Raw genomic sequence first — 23,370 nt, 5'->3', positions numbered from 1 at the left:
TTATGTATACAGTGTTTTCCTTGCATGTACACCTGCCCACCAGAAGAGGGCACCAGATCTCATTATAGATGGTTGTAAGCCACCACGTGGTTACTGAGAAATGAACTTTTGGAAAAGTAATTAGTGTTCTCAACCTCTAAGAAATCTCTCAAGCTCCAACGTGCTTCGTCTTTTATTGCTTGCAAAAAAATCTACCATCGTCCTTGTTTTGTATATAAGGAAGTTTAAATAAATCGTACAAAGATTCTCCCAACGTCTTCACGTTCTGAAACAGTTTAGTGAACGTCCCCTAGACCAAATTTTTCAGGACCCCAAAGCCCTCTTTTAACACGAATTTTCTTATTTATATACATTCTTTAATTTCAAGGCTTTTTAAACATCTTGCTTCTAGGTGTCCTACAAGTAAATACACGTGTAAGGACAGCGTTATTTTTACTCCTATTGGTCTCACTTCCACATCTAGCTTGCAAAGTCAAAGAAAACATTACTCTAAGCTTACTCAGTCTCACAGAGTTCCCTTTGGCGCTGAGTAAGTTCCCACTGCCCACCTTCTCGCCAGAGTTTAAAGTCTCGTTTTTTAAAAAAAGAATGCTTGTTCCTCGGTACTTTGACATGTGCAGCTTCCTGGAGGGAACTGAAACTACTGAAGGTGGGCGGTGAGACACCCCAAGAACGCCTCGCCGCCCCTAGTCTAGGACAGGAAGCACTCGGCTGGAGGGCTTAGCCACGGAGAGCTGGCGCCGTGAGAGACTAGAGCGGCGCCGACCACCGAGAGCTAGCGCCGTGAGAGACTAGAGCGGCGCCCAAAGTGCCCGGGTTCGTGACGTCACTAGACCGCGCCGGCCCCGCCCGCAGCCATGGCTTCCGGCAGCAAAGCTTGCAGTTGGGTAAGGTGAACTACACAGTGAGAGGAGACCGGCTGACTGGCGGTCGGCTGCTACGAGGTTTCGGCTGGTACCCGCCAAAATGTCTCACTTGGAGAGCATAGTGCTCTGTCGAGAGGCCCAAGTATCCATCTTGCAGTCCCTGTTTGGAGAGGTATTGTGGTCAGACTGTTTTCAAATTCCAGAGGCGAACGTGTCCTTGGTCTGTTTGCAGTTTTGGGGAGTAGTGTGTGAATTGCCGAGGTGGTAGGCTGTCATCTTATCTTAAGATGGTGGTGCTGTAGACCTGTCTCACACTTACCCAAAGAAACTTCCCATTTCAAAGGAGACTGCGAAGTAAGGGCTGGTCTGCTCTACAGGACGTTGGCTAGGAAGCGGTCCTTTTACTTGAACCATACTTTGGAGATTATGTGAGCTCCAAATAGCTGCTGCCAACTTGCCACTGAACGGGAGTTAAGCAAGTCTGTTTGCAGCGTGTTTACTAAATGCAAGCTCACCCGTTGAAGTGAGGTACAGGTTAAGTCTGACACGGAGAGGTGGTTGGCTTCAAGGCCACTTAGGGATAACGCTGCGCTTTAGCCTTTAAAATCCTGCAGCTTTCCCAGAATTGTAGCAGCCAGGAGAGAGGTCTCAGCTGGGTTTCTCTCCCCGCCTAGCGGATGAGATGCTTTAGGCGGGAGAGGTCGTGCTCTGAAATGAAAGCTACTGAGATTCCTTTTCGTAGGCAGGGGTAGCATTGCTTTCCTCATTCGCCTTTTTGCACTGCACTCATTAATTAGAATTAATTGCACTTGGATCGTACCTGGAAGGCGAATAACTACAAATAGCATTTAGTTTCCACTTTATAGACGTACTTTAATCCAGCTGAGTGTTGGGCATGGGTCTGAGGCCACCGGGGAACCATTAATGAGGAAGTACCTTCCTCTATTTATTAAGGTAGAGGGCAACTAACTGCATGTGTAGTTTTCTGTAGTGCTTTCGTTTATACTTATCTAGATTATTGAAATATATACTTGGTTTATGGTCTATATATTCCTTCATTGAACTTGCTAGAACCAGATTACTTCAAGCAAAAAAATCCTGAAAAAGAGGAGTACTTTATTAGCAAATAAAGGGACTGCAGATTTAGCAGTGGATCACAGGACAGGTTTTCACATTTGCTCTTACTTTAAATTATATTTAGCAAAAAATATTTTTCTTCAAGAAAGTTTGCATGTTGAAAATACAAAGACTCACTATGGCAAATAACTACAACACACACACACACACACACACACACACACACACACACACACGGAGGGGGGAAGGGGGGCGAGAAGAGGCCGAGAGAGTCCCAGCGCAATTTTCTTAGATGATTTGTTTGTATGTTTAGCAAGCATGTATTTGGTGAGCACCTTCTCTGTGTATGGTATTGTGCGAGATTCTGTCTTGTTATAGATGTTGGCGAGGCTTATGAAGGGGAAAAGTTAAGTAACAGTGTAAGAGTCCATTTTAACTCTAGGTAGCAATATAAAAGCTGCTACTGTTAAGGGGGGTGTGCTGGTTGGTTTTGTTGTCAGTTTGACACACTTAAAGTATCTGAGAAGAGAACCGCGATTGAAAAAACGGCCTCCAGCAGATAGAGTGCAGGCAAGTCTGTAGGGCATTTCCTTGGTTGGGTGATGTGAGAGGGCCCGCCCACTGGGGATGGTGCCACCCCTGGGAATGCGGTCTGGGCGGTAATGGAAGCAAGCTGAGCAAGCCTTAAGAAGCATGTCAGTACGAGGCCTTCCTCCATGGCCTCGGCTTCAGTTTCTGCTTCTAAGTTCTCGCCTTGAATTCCTGTCCCAACTTCCCTGCATGATGATCTATAACTGTAGGCAGCAGTAATCCTCTTCTCCCCCAAGCTGCTTTCAGTCACGCTATTTATCACAGCGATAGAAGCCTGTTAGGGCTGGGACTACCCAATAGTAGATGTAGACAAGTGTGATAGCATTCCAGAAAAGCAGATTTCATGTAGCTTTGAAGAAAAAAAAACAAAAAAAAAAACTGTTGAAGGTTGTCATAAGCTTCTTTGTTGGTTATAAAATGATATCTGAAATTATTCTTAAAGTTTATGTCTCTGCAGTAGATTATAAATCCCTCAGAATCTAACCCGTCTTAAACTGGTGTCTGTGCTGCTCAATATCTTATATTTTCAGTGTTTAATGGCTAACTCATAAATATTGATGTTCATCAAATAAATAACGCATAGTGGCATTATTGGCTAGGCCAGTGATACCTTGACAGTTTGCTTCTGACTTAATGTATTACAAAACATCTTGTGCATATGCATTTTGGTTAACTTTTTCATCTTGCTATAGGGATCAAATCTGGTCTTTGCACATTCTTAGTACGTGATTTACCACTGAATAATACCCTGTAGCCAATAGACAGACACACACACACACATATACAGCCTATATGTGTATCCTATAGCCTATATCCATATATATACATATACATATATTGCTGTATAAATTCATCAGCGTTTGGTTTGATGAAATATGTACACTTATGTATGCCAAGGCAAATGACTATGCATAATTCAGAAGTACTCTTTAAGATTTCCTAAGAATAAGATCTTAAAAATGTCTCATGTGTTGCATTGTTTTACTCTCACACATTAAAATGTGTTGTAGATTCTTTGAGAAAGAGGAAGGTAAAATGTAGTATAGACAATTATCCTTGAAAATTCCCTTAAGTCTCTTAGAAAGCTGAGAATACAAGAGTTTGCATATGGAAACATATTTAATAGTGAAAACATGGTTATATAATATATAGCAAATAATGGCCACACATAATTTTACAAGATAATTTTATTAGGGAAAACACTTCGAGTTGAATTTAAGTTCAGAATATTAAGAATTTATATGTATGCACACTGAAATTGTGACACTGTATCAGTAAACCTTTCTTACAGTTGGTAAATGTTCATTTATGGTTTCATACAGACAGCCATGTCTTTTCTTTCCTAGCGACATCATTTCAGCTTCCCATCCATTTTTATCTATGGACACACTGCCAGCGGGAAGACCTACGTGACGCAGACCTTGCTGAAGACGTTAGAGGTGAGAACAGCCCTGAGCTGGTGTCTAGGACCTGTATCCCCGAGATGCTGCAGACGGTGAATCTGGACGATTGATTCCAGCTTACCTTTCTCTGCAGTATCCTCTACATAAAGCATTTCTGCCCAGATTTTGTTGGAATACTTTCAGTGTGTATAAACTTCAAATCCTAAATAACTTGAACCCTGACGTTAAAAAGTTTTAAGTTGAGCCAAATTTTTCTCTCTCGTTGCCTGATAGTTGGACACACAAGTAATAGCTTCTTTTATTTATTTTTTTTGAAGATAATTTCGTAATTATATTTATGTACAGAAAACTTAGCAGTGTACATTTAGCCCAGCTTAGTGGCGAGTTCTTTAGCCTTTGCCTTTTCCAGCTTGGCAATGCGAGCCACAGATTTAGGACCCAGGACGTTGCCTCCCCAGTGGCGACGGATCTCATCATATCTGTCGTTGTAATTGGTCCTGATAGCTTCCACCAGCTAAGCCAGAGCACCATTGTCTTCCGAGTTAACCTGTGTGAAGGCAACAGTGGTGCAAGTCTTCCTGTGGACCAGCCGCCCCAGCCTGGCCTTTCCCTTGATGATGCAGTAGGGGACACCCATCTTTCGACACAGGGCAGGCAGGAAGACCACCAGCTCAATGGGGTCTACGTCATGGGCAATCACCACCAGCTGAGCCTTCTTGTTCTCCACCAAGGTAGTGACTGTATTGACCCCCGCTCGAAGGACAGGTGGTCTCTTAGTCGGGACGTCCCCTTTCCCAGCGGCTTTCTTCTCCGCTCATGCCAGCAGCCTTATCTTCTTCTCCTGCTTTGTGTCTGGCCTGTACTTGTGCGCGAGCTTAAGCAGCTGGGCAGCTGTCTGCCGGTCCAGGGCCTGGGTGAACTGGTTAATGGCGGGAGGTACCTTGAGCCGCTTGTAGAGGATGGCCCTCTGCGGCTGCAGTCTGATGTAGCGGGGCCATTTGACGAAGCGAGTGAGATCTCTTTTGGGCTGGATGTCCTGCCCGATGCCGAAGTTATTGGGCCGCTTTTCAAACAGAGGGTTGACCACCTTCTTGGCCTCCTGTTTCTTCACCACGGCGGGGGCCGGGGCCACCTTCTTCCCTTTGGCTTTCTTTCCCTTGGGCATCTTGCTGGGCTGGAGGAGAGAACTCTTGCTGGGCTGGAGGAGAGAGCAGCTTCTTTTAAAAAATACTAGAATTTGCTTTTTAACATGATGAAATGTTTCTTTTTTCACTTTCCATTTGTAATATTGATTCTGATAATTTTCTTTTCCATATATAAAACTGCACGTACTTTAATCTTGTTCTTTCCATAGTTCCTGTTTGAATAATCTTCACCATTAGTATAATTGGCTGAATTTTTTAAAATATACTCTTTTCTTATCCTCATTCTTGCACTAAACCAATCTAATAAATATATTCCATTGTAAAGTCATGGCTTTACCTATATTTACTCTTGGCCATTGCTATTTCAGCTTCACATAGCATTTTTTTCCCTAGTATTTCCATATGTCTTCTAATCATTGTCTATTCTTCATCCTGTAATCTACTCATACAAATATTCCTTAACCCCTTCAGGGCAATATTCAGGTGATTGCCTGATGTAGAGTCTGGTAGACTCATTTTCCTCTTCTGGATTCACCACTTAATGCCTTCTCTATCTATAGACTGGGACAAGTAGTCAACCTTTGGGATTGTTATGATAAGTAAATGTTAACACATGAAAAGTGCATTACAGTATAGTATTAGAAGTAGTTATTAAAATTTAGATGCTATTTATGAACATTACCATGTACCTGTTTATGTCCTATCTGAATGGGCACAACTATGATCTGCAGCAACTGCACACACAGAAACGGATGTGCAGGCCACAAGCTTCAGTTTGCTGTCTCCAGTCCTGCCTTGGCTCCAAGGATGCATGGTTAGGACGGCCTGCTGAATTACACATACTTCTGTTCTATTTCAAACTAAGGTCTTTGTCACTTCCACTCCTTGGAATGGCTTTCCTCTACTTACCTGCTCTCCTTATAATATCCTCTTTATTGACAAGTGCTTATTTACCCTTTTTTTTTCTACTTCTCTTCCTGAAGGTGCTTCCTGACTTCTAATGCTGTGATAAGATATACCCTGTTTTGTGGCTTTAACACTTTTCCTTCTTGTATCATAATATTTAGTCTTCTCAGCTGTTCTCTCTCTCTCTCTCTCTCTCTCTCTCTCTCTCTCTCTCTCTCTCTCTCTCTCTGTGTGTGTGTGTGTGTGTGTGTGTGTGTGTATGTGCTTCCTGGATGTAATTTTTTAAAAAAAAATATTGTCCCCACAAGCACGGTGTCTAACACAGTTAATGTTTTAGACCCTAGTCTTTGATCCCAAAGATCAAGTGGCATTTTAAGCACAGGTGCCTGGGTTTCATATCTGACTTCAGAATCTGAGTGTAGAAGGGCTTTGGTCACTGGTCAGCATTTGCAAGCTTGTGTATGAAGTATCCAGGTGATACATGTTGAGTAAAAGCCTGGAAACCCAATAAGGAAGTTTTACATTTAAGGGATGTATTGCTTTTTTAACATTGTGGTGTTTTTGCAACGACTTAATTAGTATATGATAGGATTATTACAGCTTCTGTTATAGATACTCAATACATGCTTAGAAAACATGGTATTATTTGAGTCAAGAATAACACAAAAGTAATCAAGATACTCATTCTTAGCAGACATTGTGAGTGTACTTCCTAAGGTAATTAGGGTAAAAAGGGTTAGCAAATATTGAAGACACCTCTCTAGTAAATGAATGTAACCTACTAGTATATAAAGTTTCTAGTAACTAGATTTCTCACTAGGAATTTTAACATTCAAAAGTTATTTGGCTTCTTTATAATAATACTTTGAGATGAAATACAAGTTTGTGTGTTCTGGCTATTATGAATAAGGCTGCTATGAACATGGTTGAGCAAATGTTCTTGTTGTGTGCTGGAGCATCTTCTGGGTATATTCCAAGGAGTGGAACAGCTGGGTCTTGAGGAAGCCTTATTCCCAGTTTTCTGAGATAGAACCAGATAGATTTCCAAAGTGGCTCTACTAGTTTGCATTTCCACAAGCAATGAAGGAGTGTTCCTCTCTCTCCACATCCTCACCAGCATGTGTTATCACTTGAATTTTTGATCTTAGCCATTCTGATAGGTATAAGATGGAATCTCAGAGTCATTTTGATTTGCATTTCCCTGATGACTAAGGAGGTTGAGCATTTCTTTAAATGTTTCTCAGCCTTTTGATATTCCTCTGTTGAGAATTCTCTGTTTAGTTCTGAGCCCCATTTCTCGATTGGGTTATTTGGTTTGGTGATGTTTAATTTCTTGAGTTCTTTATATATTTTGGATATTAGACCTTTGTCAGATGTAGGGTTGGTGAAGATCTTTTCCCAGTGTGTGGGCTGTCGCTTTGTTCTATTGACAGTGTCTCCTGCCTTACAGAAGCTTCTCAGTCTCATGAGGTCTCATTTATTAATTGTTGACCTTAAGGCCTGGGCTGTTGGAGCCTAAGTGTCCCTCAGTAGAAGAATGGATAAAGAAACTGTGGTACATTTACACTATGGGATACTATTCAGCTATTAAAAACAAGGAATTCCCGAAATTTGTGGACAAATGGATTGAACTAGAAATGTTCGTAATGAGTGAATTAACCCAGAAGCAGAAAGATTCAAATGGTATATACTCACTTATATCTGGACACTAGCCCAAGGGGCATGTCCCATGAAAGTCTTCACTTATCAGGAAAGTGGGACAGAGGGGAGGACATCCTATTGGGACTCTAGGTGAGAGAAGCATGGGAGAATGGGGAAATAGAAGGATCCCAAGGGTCCTAGAAACCTACAAGAACATTATGATGGACGGATCTGGGCCCAGGGGTCCTGCTCAAACTATGGCACCAGCCAAGGACAATACGTGCAATAAACTTCGAACCCCTACCCAGATCTAGCCAATGGACAGGATATTCTTCACAGTTGATTGGAGAGTGGGGTATGACTTTCACATGAACTCTAGTGCCCCATATTTGACCACGTTCCCTGGATGGGGAGGCCTGGTGGCACTCAGAGGAAGGATAGCAGCCTACCAAGAAGAGACTTGATACAGGGGGAGGAGGTCCCCCTTAGTCACAGTCATAGGGGAGGGGAATAAGGGGAAAATGGGAGGGAGGGAGGAATGGGAGGATACAAGGGATTGGATAACCATTGAGATGTAATATGAATAAATTAATAAAATATATTTTTAAAAAAAGAAATACAAGTTTGTTTTGGGTCCTAGAGGACAAGTAACAAACTCAAATTACTGAAGCAATTTAGAGAAGGGACTGGTTATAAAGGCTGCAGCACTTTTAAGGGAGTCAAAAAGGGACAGTAATTCATCATGGCTTTTATCACCCCCAGACCTCAGGGAACCTCAGAATCAGGGGTGCCAGGCCCAGCGAGACCAGTAGCCTTAGAAAAAGGTGTGCCTGCCGCCTGTAGACTCTGCCCAAGTAGAGTGTGAAGGGAAGAGACAGTGAGCTGCTTCCCCCCACAGCTCTGCTAGGCCCTGGCTGCCGCTTCCTGTGGACTTCTCCAGCCAGGGCCTGATGATGTCATCTACATGGTGAGGTTCCTGGGGCACAGGGTACATGGAGAGCAGTAGGGTGTAGATTCAACGAGGGAATTAGAGGCTGTCCAACAAACTTATCGTGCGTATGTTTACCCTGTTTTGGTTTTGGTTTTCAGCTCCCGCATGCCTATGTGAATTGTGTTGAATGCTTTACTTTGAGGCTACTTTTGGAACAAATTTTAAACAAGCTGAGTCATCTTAATTCTTCAGAGGCCAGATGTCCTACAGAAGTGACCTGTGAAACATTTAATGATTTTGTTCGACTATTTAAACAAGTGACCAGTGCTGAACAGCTCAAGGATCAGACTGTATATATTGTAAGTAATTTAATGTGATTATATTATCTTTAATCTGAAACTAATTGTGCAGTAGATACATTTCCATATATTTATTTTGAGTCTTATTTTGTATAGTGCTCTGTGGACGGTGCTTTTGTGTCAGAGCTACTATCAAAAGGGAGCTTTGCTTAGTAGAGGAGTTATAACAGCTATTCATGTAAGACAACTGTGGAATATAGGAAGTGCTAGCTCTGGCATGAGGGCAAGTACGATGTTAGTGATCTGGTACAGCTTCATGAGGTGATACGATCTGAGATTGACCAAAAGGAGTGAGTAGGGATGTTAGTTACTTTTCTCCTTGTTGGAATCAAGTACGTAACAAAAAAGCCTCTTCAGGAGAACAGGCTGATTTTGCTTAGTGGTCCAGCATGGGGATTTGATTTTGGAGTGGTGAACATATGGACACTATGTAAAGCTATGAGACTCGGTTAAGTTACTAGTACAGCTAGCTGTAACACAGATGAGTCTTGGACCTGAGTCCTGTGGCATGCCGTGTGTTAGGTGAACGTAGGTGAACGTGCCAGTGTTCAGGAAGAACAAACATGACGACTGAGATGGTAGCAATGTGCTAAGTGTGCTTAGTGTGCAGCGTCTTAGAAGCCTTGCAGACTTTCCTTTTCCCGCACTTTCTTCTTGGGGCTCTTTTGGTCTGTTCCCACTGGTTTTCCTTCATTGCTGGCATCTTCAGAACATGTCTGAAGTATGTGAGACAAAAACACAAACCAGGTCATGAGAACAACCCTGATGTGTCACTGTATGTTTCAGAGATTTGTTTTATGCAATATTCAGTGTCCTTAGTTTGACTTAGCAAGCAATTAGGACAAAACACATCTTTTCTCTCTTGTAAGAAGTGGAAGTCAGCTGGGCGTGGTGGCGCACACCTTTAATTCCAGCACTCAAGGAGGCAGAAGCAGGCGGATCGCTGTGAGTTCGAGGCCAGCCTGGTCTACAAAGCGAGTCCAGGACAGCCAAGGCTACACAGAGAAACCCTGTCTTAAAAAAACAAACAAACAAGAAGTGGAAGTCAATTTACTTTAATTAAAAAATTTATTTATTTTATTTTGCCTGCCTGCCTGAAGCCTGCAGAGGGCAGAAGAGAGCATTGGGTCCCCTGGAACTGGAGTTACAGATGGTTGAATGCTTCCATGTGGATGGTGGAAATCCAACCCCGTTCATCTGCAAGAGCAGCAATTGCTCTTAACCTCTGAGCCATATCTCCAGCCCGAAATCAATTTATAAATTGTTAATGCAAATGTATAGTAACGAATGCAATGACTACTAACAATTACCATCATTTTGATGTCTGCTAAGATGACTCTTGTTTAACTCACTGTTGCTTTTATAACAATAGTGCACATGTTTCAACATGATGAAAAAGCAAATTCCATTTTAGTATTAGGAAAATAGTTATGTAAGAATCCAGTGTAAGACCCAGAGGGCCATCTCTGTAAAACTTGAAATATCTAAATACAGAAAAGTTGGCTTAGAGAGGGATGATTAAGAGATGTAATTGATAGACTTTAAGGAGGATTGGCCCCAGAGTATATAGCTGACTTTAGCAAATAGAATTTGCAGGGCTAGGGAGATTAGAAAAGAGAGCAAACCAAGGTGAGCATGGGAAAATATTCATTTTTCATATCCCATAGAGCAAAGGAAGTATGCAGCAAGCATTTGTTACTTGGTTAAACATTAAGGGTAGAAAAGTGTACTGGTGTTTGGTGTGGAACAGTTTTTAGAGTAAGTTTATAGAGTGAGCTGTAACTATAGATCTGTAGGCTTTACTACTTAGCATATAATACAGAAAGTTGCCTACGAATTTTTCTGCTTGTGAGAATGGCTTACAAATAATTGAGAATCTATTAGAATACGTTACTGTAATCATTAAGAAAAGTATTTTCACCTCAGTCTTCCTTTTGAATCATAGTTATCTGATAATAGCTTTTGAAGAAGGATCATTAATTAGAATAATGAAATCATAAATTATAGCAGTTAATCCTTATCAGATGAAAAGAGTGGATGTTTGCTATTTCTGTTTTATGTTATTTTCATTAAAGTGGATTAATTTATTTTGAGTTAGTCTGAGTTCTAGATTAGAGAGTTATTTAAGTGGACATTGATGGGAAATTTCCTAATATGAATATATAGTGGAAAATTAATGTATATCTTTATTGCAGTAAGTTGTAGCTTTAGTTTGTTTAAACTAAATAGTAATTAAATATTTAAATATTTTAAATGTGGTTATTTTCCAGTGAGTGACCCAATGCTCATCAGACCTCACACCCTGGACTCATTGCGTTATTTAAAAGGAACCAGGGGAAAAGAGACATGAAGTTAGGAGTAGGACGTGGGTAGATGGCAGTTCAGGAATAGGAGTTTGAGAAATGTGAGATGTACATGGTTAAAATATATTGTATATACATATGACGTTCTCAAAGAATTAGCTTTAAAAATGCTTAATGAGTTAAATGAATAGAAACATATTAAATGGTTCAAAATCACAAAACACCATTTTGTTGGTTACCTTGAGAACGTAATTTATTGCACTGCACTTAGGCAAGTAATAACCCCATGAGGATAGCAGGTCCTAACATTGAAAATATACTTTGCTTGGAAAAATGGTCTTCACACCTGAAGTTAAGTGAGGGATTTTAAGGTGAGGAGATTTACCCAGCTGATCTGCATGGAGACAGACTCAGATCCTGAATGTCAGTATATAAGAGGAACAGAAGCGTACATAAGTGCACTGCACAGATGCACAGGAGGAACAGAAGCGTACATAAGTGCACTGCACGGATGGACAGGAGGAACAGAAGTGTACATAAGTGCACTGCACGGATGCACAGGAGGAACAGAAGTGTACATAAGTGCACTGCACAGACGCACAGGAGGAACAGAAGTGTACATAAGTGCACTGCACAGATGGACAGGAGGAACAGAAGTGTACATATAAGTGCACTGCACAGACGCACAGGAGGAACAGAAGTGTACATATAAGTGCACTGCACAGATGCACAGGAGGAACAGAAGTGTACATAAGTGCACTGCACAGATGGACAGGAGGAACAGAAGTGTACATAAGTGCACTGCATAGATGCACAGGAGGAACAGAAGTGTACATAAGTGCACTGCACAGACAGACGGGAGGAACAGAAGTGTACATAAGTGCACTGCACAGATGCACAGGAGGAACAGAAGTGTACATAAGTGCACTGCACAGACGGACAGGAGGAACAGAAGTGTACATAAGTGCACTGCACAGATGCACAGGAGGAACAGAAGTGTACATAAGTGCACTGCACAGACGGACAGGAGGAACAGAAGTGTACATAAGTGCACTGCACAGACGGACAGGAGGAACAGAAGTGTACATAAGTGCACTGCACAGATGCACAGGAGGAACAGAAGTGTACATAAGTGCACTGCACAGACGGACAGGAGGAACAGAAGTGTACATAAGTGCACTGCACAGACGGACAGGAGGAACAGAAGTGTACATATAAGTGCACTGCACAGACAGACAGGAGGAACAGAAGTGTACATAAGTGCACTGCACAGACGGACAGGAGGAACAGAAGTGTACATTAGTGCACTGCACAGACGGACAGGAGGAACAGAAGTGTACTTAAGTGCACTGCACAGACGGACAGGAGGAACAGAAGTGTACATAAGTGCACTGCACAGATGGACAGGACAGGAAAAGCTGAAGGAGCTCAGTCCGAAAGATTAGAACGATGTGGGCAGCAAGTGTCATCCTTCCAGCACCTCAGCCGTCTCTGGGCCAGGCTAGCAGAAGCTGGAAAAGGCAGGAAATGAATCTCTCCAGCACCACTGGAGTTACCACTGTTCTGCTTATGCCTTAATGCGCAATGAAACTGTCTTAAGGTTCTTGACTTTCAAGAACCTGAGAAAACAAATTTTAAGTATTTTAAGCATTAGGTCTGTAGTAATATTATTTTTTTAAAAAGGGCACAAACTCAGAAAAATTGTTATTTAGGGAATCAAGTATTTTTCCTTTGTTCCTATATGAACTTACACATTCATGAATCTTGACTCATTATGATACTAATGAGACATTTTTGTGTTGTCTTTGAATATTTGGAATAAAATATGCTATTAGTAGTCTGGTTTTTAGCTAAATGTGTTTGAAATATATTTTTGCAAATAAATAAATTTACTTAAATATTTTTCTTTATAGTGTGGAAAGTTTAAAAAAACCTTACAGTGTGTCATGCTTTATAAAATACGTTATGAATTGATTTTGACATAGGCATCTCTTCTTACAGGTTCTAGATAAAGCAGAATATCTAAGGGATATGGAAGCAAATCTTCTGCCTGGGTTCCTCAGGCTGCAGGAACTGGTAAGGAATAAGTATGTGAGAGTGGTTTCCCTCATCATGGAGCAGACGCTCTGTTCCCTGTGCAGTAGGTTGTGCTGTCACTCTTCTCTGCAGCCGTGGCCGTAATTAGGCCTTTCGCTTTGGTTTTAGTTTAATCATAGGAACAGTTTGAGGAAATGTACGCGTTACTGTAATCTCTGCTGGGAAAAGGACTACTAGCTTAACATTTCTGAAAAGACACTTGATTCTCAATTGCATTTCATTTCAGAGTAACTTAATAAAAACATTTTCTGTTTTTTACAGTAAGTATCTAAGTCAAAAGAAATTTAAATTATGATGAAACTTGTTGTATACTGGAAGTATTTTAAGTTGAACAGTTGAAAGTATTACTAATTTAAAAATCATTGATCTTGTTTGTTTGTTTGTTTAATGTTATAAATGCCTTTTGAACTGGCATTTGAACTGGCAAGATGGCTCAGTGTTAAGAGTATTTGCTATCAAGCCTGGTGCCCAAGTTCATTACGTGGTCCAAGAAGAGACCCAACTCCAGCAACTTGTTCTCTGACTTCCACAGTCATGCCATGGTGCTCAAGTGGGTCTACACATGTGAACACACTAAATACATAAAAAAAAGTCTGTTGGTTTTCCATGAGCGTTATTATTAAGACTGTAGATAGACCATCCTTTTAAAGCCTAAATAAATTTAGAGTTATCAAAACAAACAAACAAACAGTGAGTGTCTAAGATAAAGGCATTTGAGAAGTCTTTCCTTTGGGGCTGATGTACAGCTCAGTGGCAGAACCATGGCATTGGATTTACGAGAAATGCAGTCTTCCCGAGGGGTTCCCTGCAGGTACTGAGGCAAGGAAGCAAGTCGTGTGAGGAGATGAAAATGAACACCTGGTGCAGATTGACTTCATCAGCCTGGGTCAGACTTAGGGGGCTAATGCCAGGGGCTTTGTCGCCAGCATTATAGAATACAATATAATTTGGAAAAAGGTTTCCAGGCAACAGTCACGCCAGTTAGTGCAATTCCAGGTGCACAATGAAGCCTAAGGTGTGACTACATAGAAACTCCTTTACAAAGTACGTGTGACCATGAGAGTGGATTCTGTAGCTAAAAGGCCTAGAGTGACCAATAGCAGAGAGGTCAGCAGGCCATAAAGTAAGTACATGTGACATCTCCCCTAAGATGAGTAACACTGTAGGGAGGGAAGCGTCTGGGCTAGGTATTCTGGGGAATTTGGGTGAGGTCTAGCTCTGTAGCAAAAGATGGGTGAGGTCTTTCTCTACAGATAGCAAAAAGATCACCAGGTCACTAACAAAATCCACTCTCAGCTCTCTGGATCGAATGTAGGTGTTTGATCTTGTCTCCTCCATCGAGGAGACACCCCCTGCATGAGAAGCAGTGATTTTCTGTACAAGGAACTTTGTGCCCCCTACATCTTCCTTTCTCTTTTTTTTTTTCTTTTTCTTTTTTTTATGGACTTATTCATTCATTAATTCAAGTGTTTTTTGTTAGTCAAAGGAATTAACTTTTCTAAGCAATGCAAAACAGCAGGCATGGAGCATGCTTGGCTAGGAGTCAGACAGCTAATCATCACAGAAGGAGTGCAGTGTAGATGGGAGCATATACCATGCCTGCACCGTTGGCCACAGGGTGCCAGAAGGAATACAGGGAAATACAACTGTGCGTGGGAAATGCAAAGGCGTTTGCTGAGAACTCCACGTGGCCTGCACAGGCATTCATGATCAGTCTGTTAAAGGGTAATCAACATGTTTAGCTTTTATTTACTAAATGTAATATGTAAGTAAATTTCACAACATTGCTCTTTTACTTAGCATTAGTGATTTGGGGGATACTAACCGTATTATTTGTATTTTTACTATATGGTAGCCATTGGTTTTTCTCAATAATTTGAAAATGAACAGAAAACTTTAATATTTTTTAATAATATGAAGATTTACAGTGTGGCAGATCTACTTTACCCTTTTTTTTCCCTTCTGAGTTGCTGTAGTTATTTTAATGATAGGAAATGCCAAATTTTCTTTTGTTGTTGTTGATTGATTAACAGCCTATGCTTTAAAAATTATCATAACAAAGATTTTGTCTTAATTTTTACAAGCAGTCATGGCTTTTAATTCTACAAAATAAATTCTTGTGTGGCTGCTGTAGTGTTCATGAATAACTGAAATGTTGGTTATCCTACAGTTTTATGGAAATTCCGAGCAATTATGTATGAAAATGTGCAATGGTTGTGCCCTGACTAGGTTTTCTAATATGGTTTATTAATATGGAAATAGCTTGTTACATATATTAAGCTTTTGCATTTAGTTGAAGATGCATCCAGAGGGAGTTTCTGCCCTCAGATCCCTAAATACTAAGTTACTTCTTTCCCTTTTCCTTACAGACCGACAGAAACGTGACTGTCATCCTTCTCAGTGAGATTATTTGGGAAAAATTTCGTCCAAATACTGGATGCTTTGAGCCATTTGTCTTATATTTTCCTGATTATAGCATAGGTAAGTTTTAATTGTTTGAAGAAATAATTCTTGTGAAGTGTTTTTGTTCAAAATGTTAAGCTATAGCATGCTTACAGTGAAATACTTTGATATCCTCAACTGTTTGTTGCCCATCTTCAAATGAAATGCTTGTATTTTTGCATATACAGAAATTTTATTTTTCAACTGTGAAGGGACTGTCTCATACTCATTAAATGAGCAGGTTTCATGTGCTTGTTAATGGTGTACTTCAGCAGCTTTGACTCATGAATGTGTATGTGTACTGTGATTATAATATCCACACAAGTAAGTCTCACACGAGATTGGTAACAGAGTTGTAGAGAAAGCTTTATCATCATATACGTGGATCAAGTGCCACGCTGAATATGTCTTGATTCTATAAATTTTATTTGTCATTGCTGTAACTCTTTCTGTGCCAGCGGCTACTTCTTTTGTCTATTTTCTTAGGGGTTATGTTTAATTTTAAATTTTAAAGATTCTAATATTTTCCTTATATATTGTTGAATTTTGTGCTGTCACTGTACAGAGATGATATCTCTGATTCAGATTATAGCTGTGAAACATAAGATAGAGCAGCAGGCTGTGGGAAAATAGCAGCATCCTGTGATCTTGGCCTCGTCAGCACTGTCCCTCTCAGCCAAGGAGCTATAAACACTATTGCCAAGAGCAACACATTTTTGCCTGTTTTCACAAGAACAGATGCCAAATGACACCTCTTGTTTTAATTAACTGGTTTTTTAATTTTTTAATTTTATTTAAAGGAACTCAAAATAGACAAAGACCTTATTTTTTAATAGCCTCTTATCTATAGAAATCACAGAATGGGTGGAGGGAGAGGAAAGAATAGGAAAGAAAGCTTTAATCAAAGGATTTCATTAAACAGTTGCTTTGGATCTGTGTCACCACTGAAATGACTAAAGCTACTTCAAAGTTAAGAAGTTATGACATTGTATTGGTTTTTCTACACCAAGAAGGTACAAGTGTGATATAATCTTAAACTCTGTATTGTTTTGTTTTTTAAGATATAAAATAGCATGGATGAAATGTCAAGACAAAATTAAATATAACAGTCTTTCTAGGGTTGTAGTGTACAAAAGCGAGAGCTGATAACTGATAAATGGAGCCATGTTATTAAGTTTTAGGATCTTTTAAACACTACAATCATATATAGTGTTTAAATATAATATAATACAACTATATATATTGATATCTAGTGCTTATTGCATAATTGGATATAAACCAAGTTACTGGAAGCATGGAATCAGGCAAAGGGATTACTGGTTAATGGTGGCCTCATGCTAACTTGATAGGCCTGTCATTTTTATGGTTTTGGTTTTAAGGACACCTTCTTTCCAGGGGTCCAATTTCAAAGTCTTGTTTTCTGGTCTTTACTGCATGCAAGAGATGGCTGTCTTTTAGCAATGGGTTTGTTTTGTTCTTTCCTTGAAGAGATTGGAATAAGGTTGATTTGATTCCATTTAGTTATTGTCAGTGTAGGGTTAAGTCCTGTTCTATAACAATTGGAAATATTCAGTGATTTACAATTTTCCACCTCACAACTGTGTTCCATCTACATCCTATGTTTTCCTTCCTTATTATAAGCCCCTTGGCACTATTTATTAGAATCCCATAATATTCTTTTGGCTCTATTTAAATATAAATATAAGAAAGAAAATACCTTTTATCATGTATTCTAATAAGTTTTTATTAGTCTAGATCTATAAATGGATAGCTTCATCTAAGCCGGTGGTTCTCAACCTTCCTAATTCTGTGATTTTTTAATATAGTTCCTTATGTTGTGGAACTATATTTTTGTTGCTACTTCATACCTAAAATAATTTTGCTACTGTTATGAATTGCAATGTAAATATCTATGTTTTCTGGTGGTCTTAGGTGACCCCTGTGAAAGGGCCGTTCAACTCCCAAAGGGGTCATGACCCACAGGCTAAAAACCACTAATCTACGCAAATCTTAGTCATTATTTCTTTATATGCTTTGTCCCCACTTACAACTTAAATTTTTCCTAGGACTGTATTATTTGTTTTATGTCATGTGGCATTGTCCCATTGCAGTTTATTTATTCTTAAAATCCCATTTCTTTTCATTTTTTTTGGCTTCGGTTTTATTTCTCTGTCTTTAAATCCAGTGTCTTTCCCCCTGAGGTTAATCTGCTGTCCTCTGGACTTTCTCATGGTAGAGCTCTTTTGCTTTTCCTTTATATTGTTGAGCATATGAACATATTTATAACACTCCAACCTGTTCCCTCTTTCATCTTCTCTCTGTTGACCCTGTTTTTCCTGAGTGTCATGCTTCATTTATCTACTATTTAAAGCTGAATTCTAGACATGTGATTTAAACATTCTTAGGCTATCTTTGTATTTTGGGAGACGGGATCTAGAGTATTTTTTTTTCAGGGCTAATTTTTAGCTTTTTCTTTTTCTCTAAAACTTCACACCTTTGGAATCTTTACTGACTGCCCCATATATTCATTATGGTCTGTGCATTCTGACTAAAGTAACACGAAGTATTAATAAGCCTGTGTGAGCTGGGAATTGTCTGACCTTTAGTACTTAATAATTGGTTGTCATCCTTTCCTCTAATGCCCAGAAATTGTTCTTCTTTGGCCTTATGATGTTTGACTCTGTACATTTACAAATTTATATAATCTCAAGACCCTTTGGCAGGTTTCTGTCATGCCCTGCCCCCTTTTTCATCATTCTAGCATAGTCCTATGCCCTTGGGTACACGCACCGCCTGTAAATTCAAGTGTGTTAACTCTTTTCCATCTTCTTTCTTCTTTCTCCTCAACTCGGTGAGATTATTGAGCTCCTTTGGGCCTCTTTTTGTACTGCACTCTGGTTAGAAAACCTGGTTGAGCCAGGTGTAGTGGTTGGTACATGACTTTAATTTCCGCACTTGGGAGACAGAGTCAGGTGGCTCTGTGAGCTCAATGCCAGTCTGGTCTATATAGAGTTTCAGGATAGCCAAGGCTGCATAAAGAGACCTGAGAGAGGGAGGGAGGACAGAGAGAGAGAGAGAGAGAGAGAGAGAGAGAGAGAGAGAGAGAGAGAGAGAGAGGGGCGGAGGGGAGGGGAGGGGAGGGGAGGAGAGGAGAGGAGAGGAGAGGAGAGGAGAGGAGAGGAGAGGAGGGAACTAGTTGATGGTAGGAGTCAGCCTGTTTTATTATTCCAGGGCTAAATTTAGCTTTCAGGCACCATGGTCCTTTACTGCTTGCTGCTCTAACTTTGATTATACCCACCCACTGTTAATTGTTCATTACAGTGAAGTTCTGCTTGTTAGGGTGGCTCCTTCTGTGGTAGGCCATGCCCTAGAAGCAAAATTGTAAGAGACTTAGACCAATCTGAAAGTTTTCCTTTCCCTTTGTTTGCTACCTGGTAGTTCAGCATTCGTTAGAAATGGGATGATTTTTATTTTTCCATTACTTTGAGAAGTCCTAGGGTAGTAGATTAGACATGATTTGGGTACAGTAGGCCTTCTTCCTTGTATGTAGTCTGTACTCAAGCAGATAGCTTGTTTTTATAGCAGTTTTATAGTAATTCACCAGGAGTGTTCCTCCTGCCTGAAATGGGCCAGGGGTAATATATAATGAACTCTGTTATGTGAAGCCAAGCGTTATGGAAGGGATATGTCCTGCAGTGTCCATGGTGCTCCAGGAGCAGTCTTGAATTGGAAACACCACTGTCTCCTCCGTGCATTTATATACCAGCTTTTCTGGGTTCATCCAACCACCTGTCTCCTCCTTTTTGCTCTTCTTTCTATCCATCCAGTTATTTGGTAACTTTTATACATAAATATCTTTATTTGTGATTGGAAATTTTTTCAGTACCAAATATTTTCCAAGCATAGTTTTAAAAAAGGCATAGTGACATTCATTATATTTAAAGTTTGCTAGTAGAATATGAAAGTACATGGGCTTCAAAGTCAACTTTTCACTTTGTGGATATTTTTTCTTAGTAGTTTTGTTGTGAAAAGAAAAATCTTCCATCAGTTATCCCCTTAGGTAGTGCTGTAAGAGTGAACCTGCTATAGGTAGTGTTGTATGAGTGAACCTGCTATAGGTAATGTTGTATGAGTGAATCTGCTATATTTAAAATATCCCCTTGATATAATATTTAACTTTTGCTGAGTGTACATTGTTAATTCCTTGTTTGATTCTGTAGCTATATTAAATAATGTCACAAGTGAGAGAGTAGCTAATCCAGATCTGGTGGTAAGTAGCATGGTAAAAATATTTGATTAGTGACAACCATATAAAATGAATTAACAAAATCAGAAAACCTCAGATTTATTTATACCTGAAGTTATGGAGAAGACCTGCCCCTTTGGAGAACAGGCGTAAGGTTTTCTTTTCTTTTCTTTTCTTTTTTTATTAATTCTTGTTACATCTCAATGGTTATCCCATCCCTTGTATCCTCCCATTCTTCCCTCCCTCCCATTTTCCCCTTATTCCCCTCCCCTATGACTGTTCCTGAGAGGGATTTCCTCCCCCTGTATATGCTCATAGCGTATCAAGTCTCTTCTTGGTAACCTGCTGTCCTTCCTCTGAGTGCCACCAGGTCTCCCCCTCCAGGGGACATGGTCAAATGTGAGACACCAGAGTACGTGAGAAAGTCATATCCAACTCTCCACTCTACTGTGGAGAATGTTCTGCCCATTGGCTAGATCTGGGTAGGGATTTGAAGTTTACCGCCTGTATTGTCCTCCAGATGTTCTAACCAACACGCGTGAGGGGAGATGGCACAGTGAAGGCAGAGGGTGCTGCCATGAGGAGGGCGTTACTGCTCATGTGCTCTGGCTAGGAAATTTTGAATAATAACTGCTTATTTCTTTTCAGTTTTATTTATTTATTTGATATTTTTGAAACAGGGTTTCACTCTATATCCCTGGCTGTCCTGGGGCCCACGGTGTAGACCAGGCTGGCCTTGAACTCAGATGTCTGCCTGTCTCTGCTTCCCAGGTGCTGGGATTAAAGGCATGTACCACCCTCGCCCAGCTAACTGTGCTTCTTGATATTTTCAGCATGGTGAGAAATAAGGTTAAGACCTTAAACATGTAATATATGAAGAAACTGTGGAAGAAGCAATTTTGTTATCTTTACCACACGTCTTATAAAAGGAGTAATAAGAATGTTGACATTAGGTGATACTTATTCTAAAAATATATTTAATGATGTATTTTGATTTTTCTATGTAATGAAGAGCGTTTCCTGGTTTGTTCGGGGCTTATGTGTGTTATTCATTCTTTTTCTAGTTGATAATACTTAATAAACACAAAAAATTAAACTAAAACCCATATTACTTTTCCACTTTGATCTTTATTTTTTCAGTAGTAAGAATGCTGAGCTTCTCTATGAGTGTCATTGTTTTATATTTGTTGTCATCATTTAATGCTTCTTTTTAGAACATTTGTGGGGATTTTTTTAGTTTTACTTATCACTTTTTCTGAATTATTTCTACTAAAAACACTTTCTGGTAGCAAGTGCCGTGGGTTTTGTTTTGTTTTGTTTTCCATCCAATAATCAATTCTTCAATACCTTGATCCAGTTTGAAAGTTGCTTGTCAATTCCTCTGGAATTGTCTTCCAGGAGTTGGTGTGGAAACACAGGTTAAATCTCATGGAGCTGCCTCTTCTGCAGGTGCCAGCTCCAAGGGCAGAGCTGACTTCTGAAAACCGGCTGCATTGGGCTCCCATGGTCCTCTCTTCTGGTTTTACAGTTTGCCTGTAGGGCTCACAGAATTCAAGGAAGCACTGGCCTTTCTTATGACTGTACTTACTACTGCCAGATTAAAAGATTAAAAGAAAGCAAAACAGATATGAACAGTTTGATGAAGAGCTACAAAACAGGTTCAGGGAGGCCCCATGCCACAAGCCCTGCCCCGGTGGAGTTGAGGTGTTACCACCCAGCATGTGGATTCACTAACCAGATGGCACTGCATCTGAACTCCATCACTTCGGGATGTTCATGGAGCCCCTTCCACATAGGTACACGCGACTGCGTCATTGCCCATTGGGGAAGAACTTGGCCTTTAGCCTTTCTCTTCTCTGAAGGCCAGGAAGTAGGAGCTGCAGCAGCTGTTCGCACCAGTAAGCCATCTAGAGCTGCAGGCCGGTCACCTGATTGGTGCGAGCTCAGGTGTGTTTAGAAGGGACTTAGTGGGAGATGCTTAACCCAGCTGAAGTTTTATGCCAAGAAAAAAGAAAGAAAGAAAGAAAGACAGACAGACAGACAGACAAATAATTCTATCACGAAATTACACTGTTCTAATTGGTAGCCACTTTATTTTCCTTAATTGTTGGATCTGAGTATTTGTTTTTCTAAAAACATTTATAAAATTCTGGAACAAAATGATTGTTGATTCTGTCCTGATCATTTAAGTTTGTGTCTCATGACCAGGGAGCCTTCAGAAGATCCTGTCCCATGATCATCCTCCTGAGTACTCAGCTGACTTCTATGCTGCCTACATTAATATTCTCCTTGGAGTCTTCTACACGGTCTGTCGAGATCTGAATGAGCTCAGGCATCTGGTGAGTGAGCCTTTCGTGCGTGTGCACACACATCACACCACACACCCCACATATAAATGTAAGATTACCATTTGTGTGTAGTGAGAAGCTGTAATTACAGATCTTCATTGGCCACTTACCTGGGGCTGGTGATTTTGTGTAAAAGGCTTTAACGTTGAGAAAAGACTAGAATAGTTGTTTGTATTTTGCTAGAATTTTGGGAAATGGCCATGCTTTTTTATCCATTACTTAGTTTTGTGGAAGGAAGGCTACAAGAGTATCTGGTTTCCTCTGTAAGCCTTCAGTTAAGGGGCTGCGGAAGATGACGCAGTGGGTAAGCTGCGTGGCACCATATACATTTGTATCCAATGCTGGGAGTGGAGACAGGCAGATCGTAGTGCTCTATAGCCAAGCAGTCTAAACGGGGAGCCCCAGGCGCATTGAGAGACCTGCCCAACACACAAACAAAACATTTCAGTTAATACTTAAGACTTTATCTCTGCAGATAAAATTCCTGGAAAGAAGCTGTGGGTACTGATTGGCTGACTGAAATCTCAGCAGCTATGGCAAATTTGCAAAGTTGCATCCCCAGACCTAATCACAACTTACCTTGGGCTGTCTTCAGCTCATCCAGCGGTCATTCCTTGACTCCCTTCCCCTGACTGTCTCGGGCCTAACATCCTGCCTACAGATCAAAACCTTTATTCCATCACTCAAAAAGTGAAGAGTCATCAGATAGCATTTGCTGCCGGTAGCTGAGCCCTGCCACCTGTACTCTAACGGCCACTTTGTTTCTACCAGTGCATTCTCAAAGTGCATTGTTTATGACACTGATTACACATTGCACATGGCATCTGGGGTAACTGTGGCCACTAGAATTTGTCTCCAGAATAAACTGTCTCTTATTTCCTCTGAGGTAAGAGCTGTGTTTTTGTGTTCATGTGATTTAAAAAATAGTATATTCAAGGCTGAAAAACCGTTACTTTCATAGTAAATTGCTTAGTGTCTTTCTTCCTGTCTTTTCCTTTCTTTGCTCTGAAAAGTA

The 23,370-nt window shown here is 40.4% G+C and overlaps 1 protein-coding gene and 1 pseudogene across 2 annotated transcripts in view; one reads left to right on the top strand and one right to left on the bottom strand.

Annotated features, from left to right (window-relative positions):
• The first annotated feature begins 825 nt into the window (after positions 1 to 825).
• ORC5 (origin recognition complex subunit 5) overlaps positions 826 to 23,370 on the top strand; it is a 60,005-nt gene continuing 37,460 nt past the window's right edge. Inside the window, exons 1-6 of the mRNA XM_084788069.1 lie at positions 826 to 1,038; positions 3,881 to 3,973; positions 8,719 to 8,919; positions 13,224 to 13,298; positions 15,689 to 15,800; positions 22,216 to 22,346. Coding sequence (XP_084644195.1) covers positions 967 to 1,038; positions 3,881 to 3,973; positions 8,719 to 8,919; positions 13,224 to 13,298; positions 15,689 to 15,800; positions 22,216 to 22,346 — 684 coding nt within the window. The 5' untranslated portion in view covers positions 826 to 966. The remainder of the gene's footprint in view (positions 1,039 to 3,880; positions 3,974 to 8,718; positions 8,920 to 13,223; positions 13,299 to 15,688; positions 15,801 to 22,215; positions 22,347 to 23,370) is intronic.
• LOC311600371 (large ribosomal subunit protein eL8-like) lies at positions 4,256 to 5,136 on the bottom strand (annotated as a pseudogene). The gene has a single exon. The product of its transcript is annotated as a large ribosomal subunit protein eL8-like (transcript).

This window comes from Acomys minous, assembly GCF_964271855.1.
Source record: "Acomys minous genome assembly, chromosome: 6".
Classification (NCBI taxonomy): domain Eukaryota; kingdom Metazoa; phylum Chordata; class Mammalia; order Rodentia; family Muridae; genus Acomys; species Acomys minous.
The sequence above is the reverse complement of the archived record's forward strand: the minus strand, read 5'-3'. Positions and strand labels throughout refer to the sequence as shown.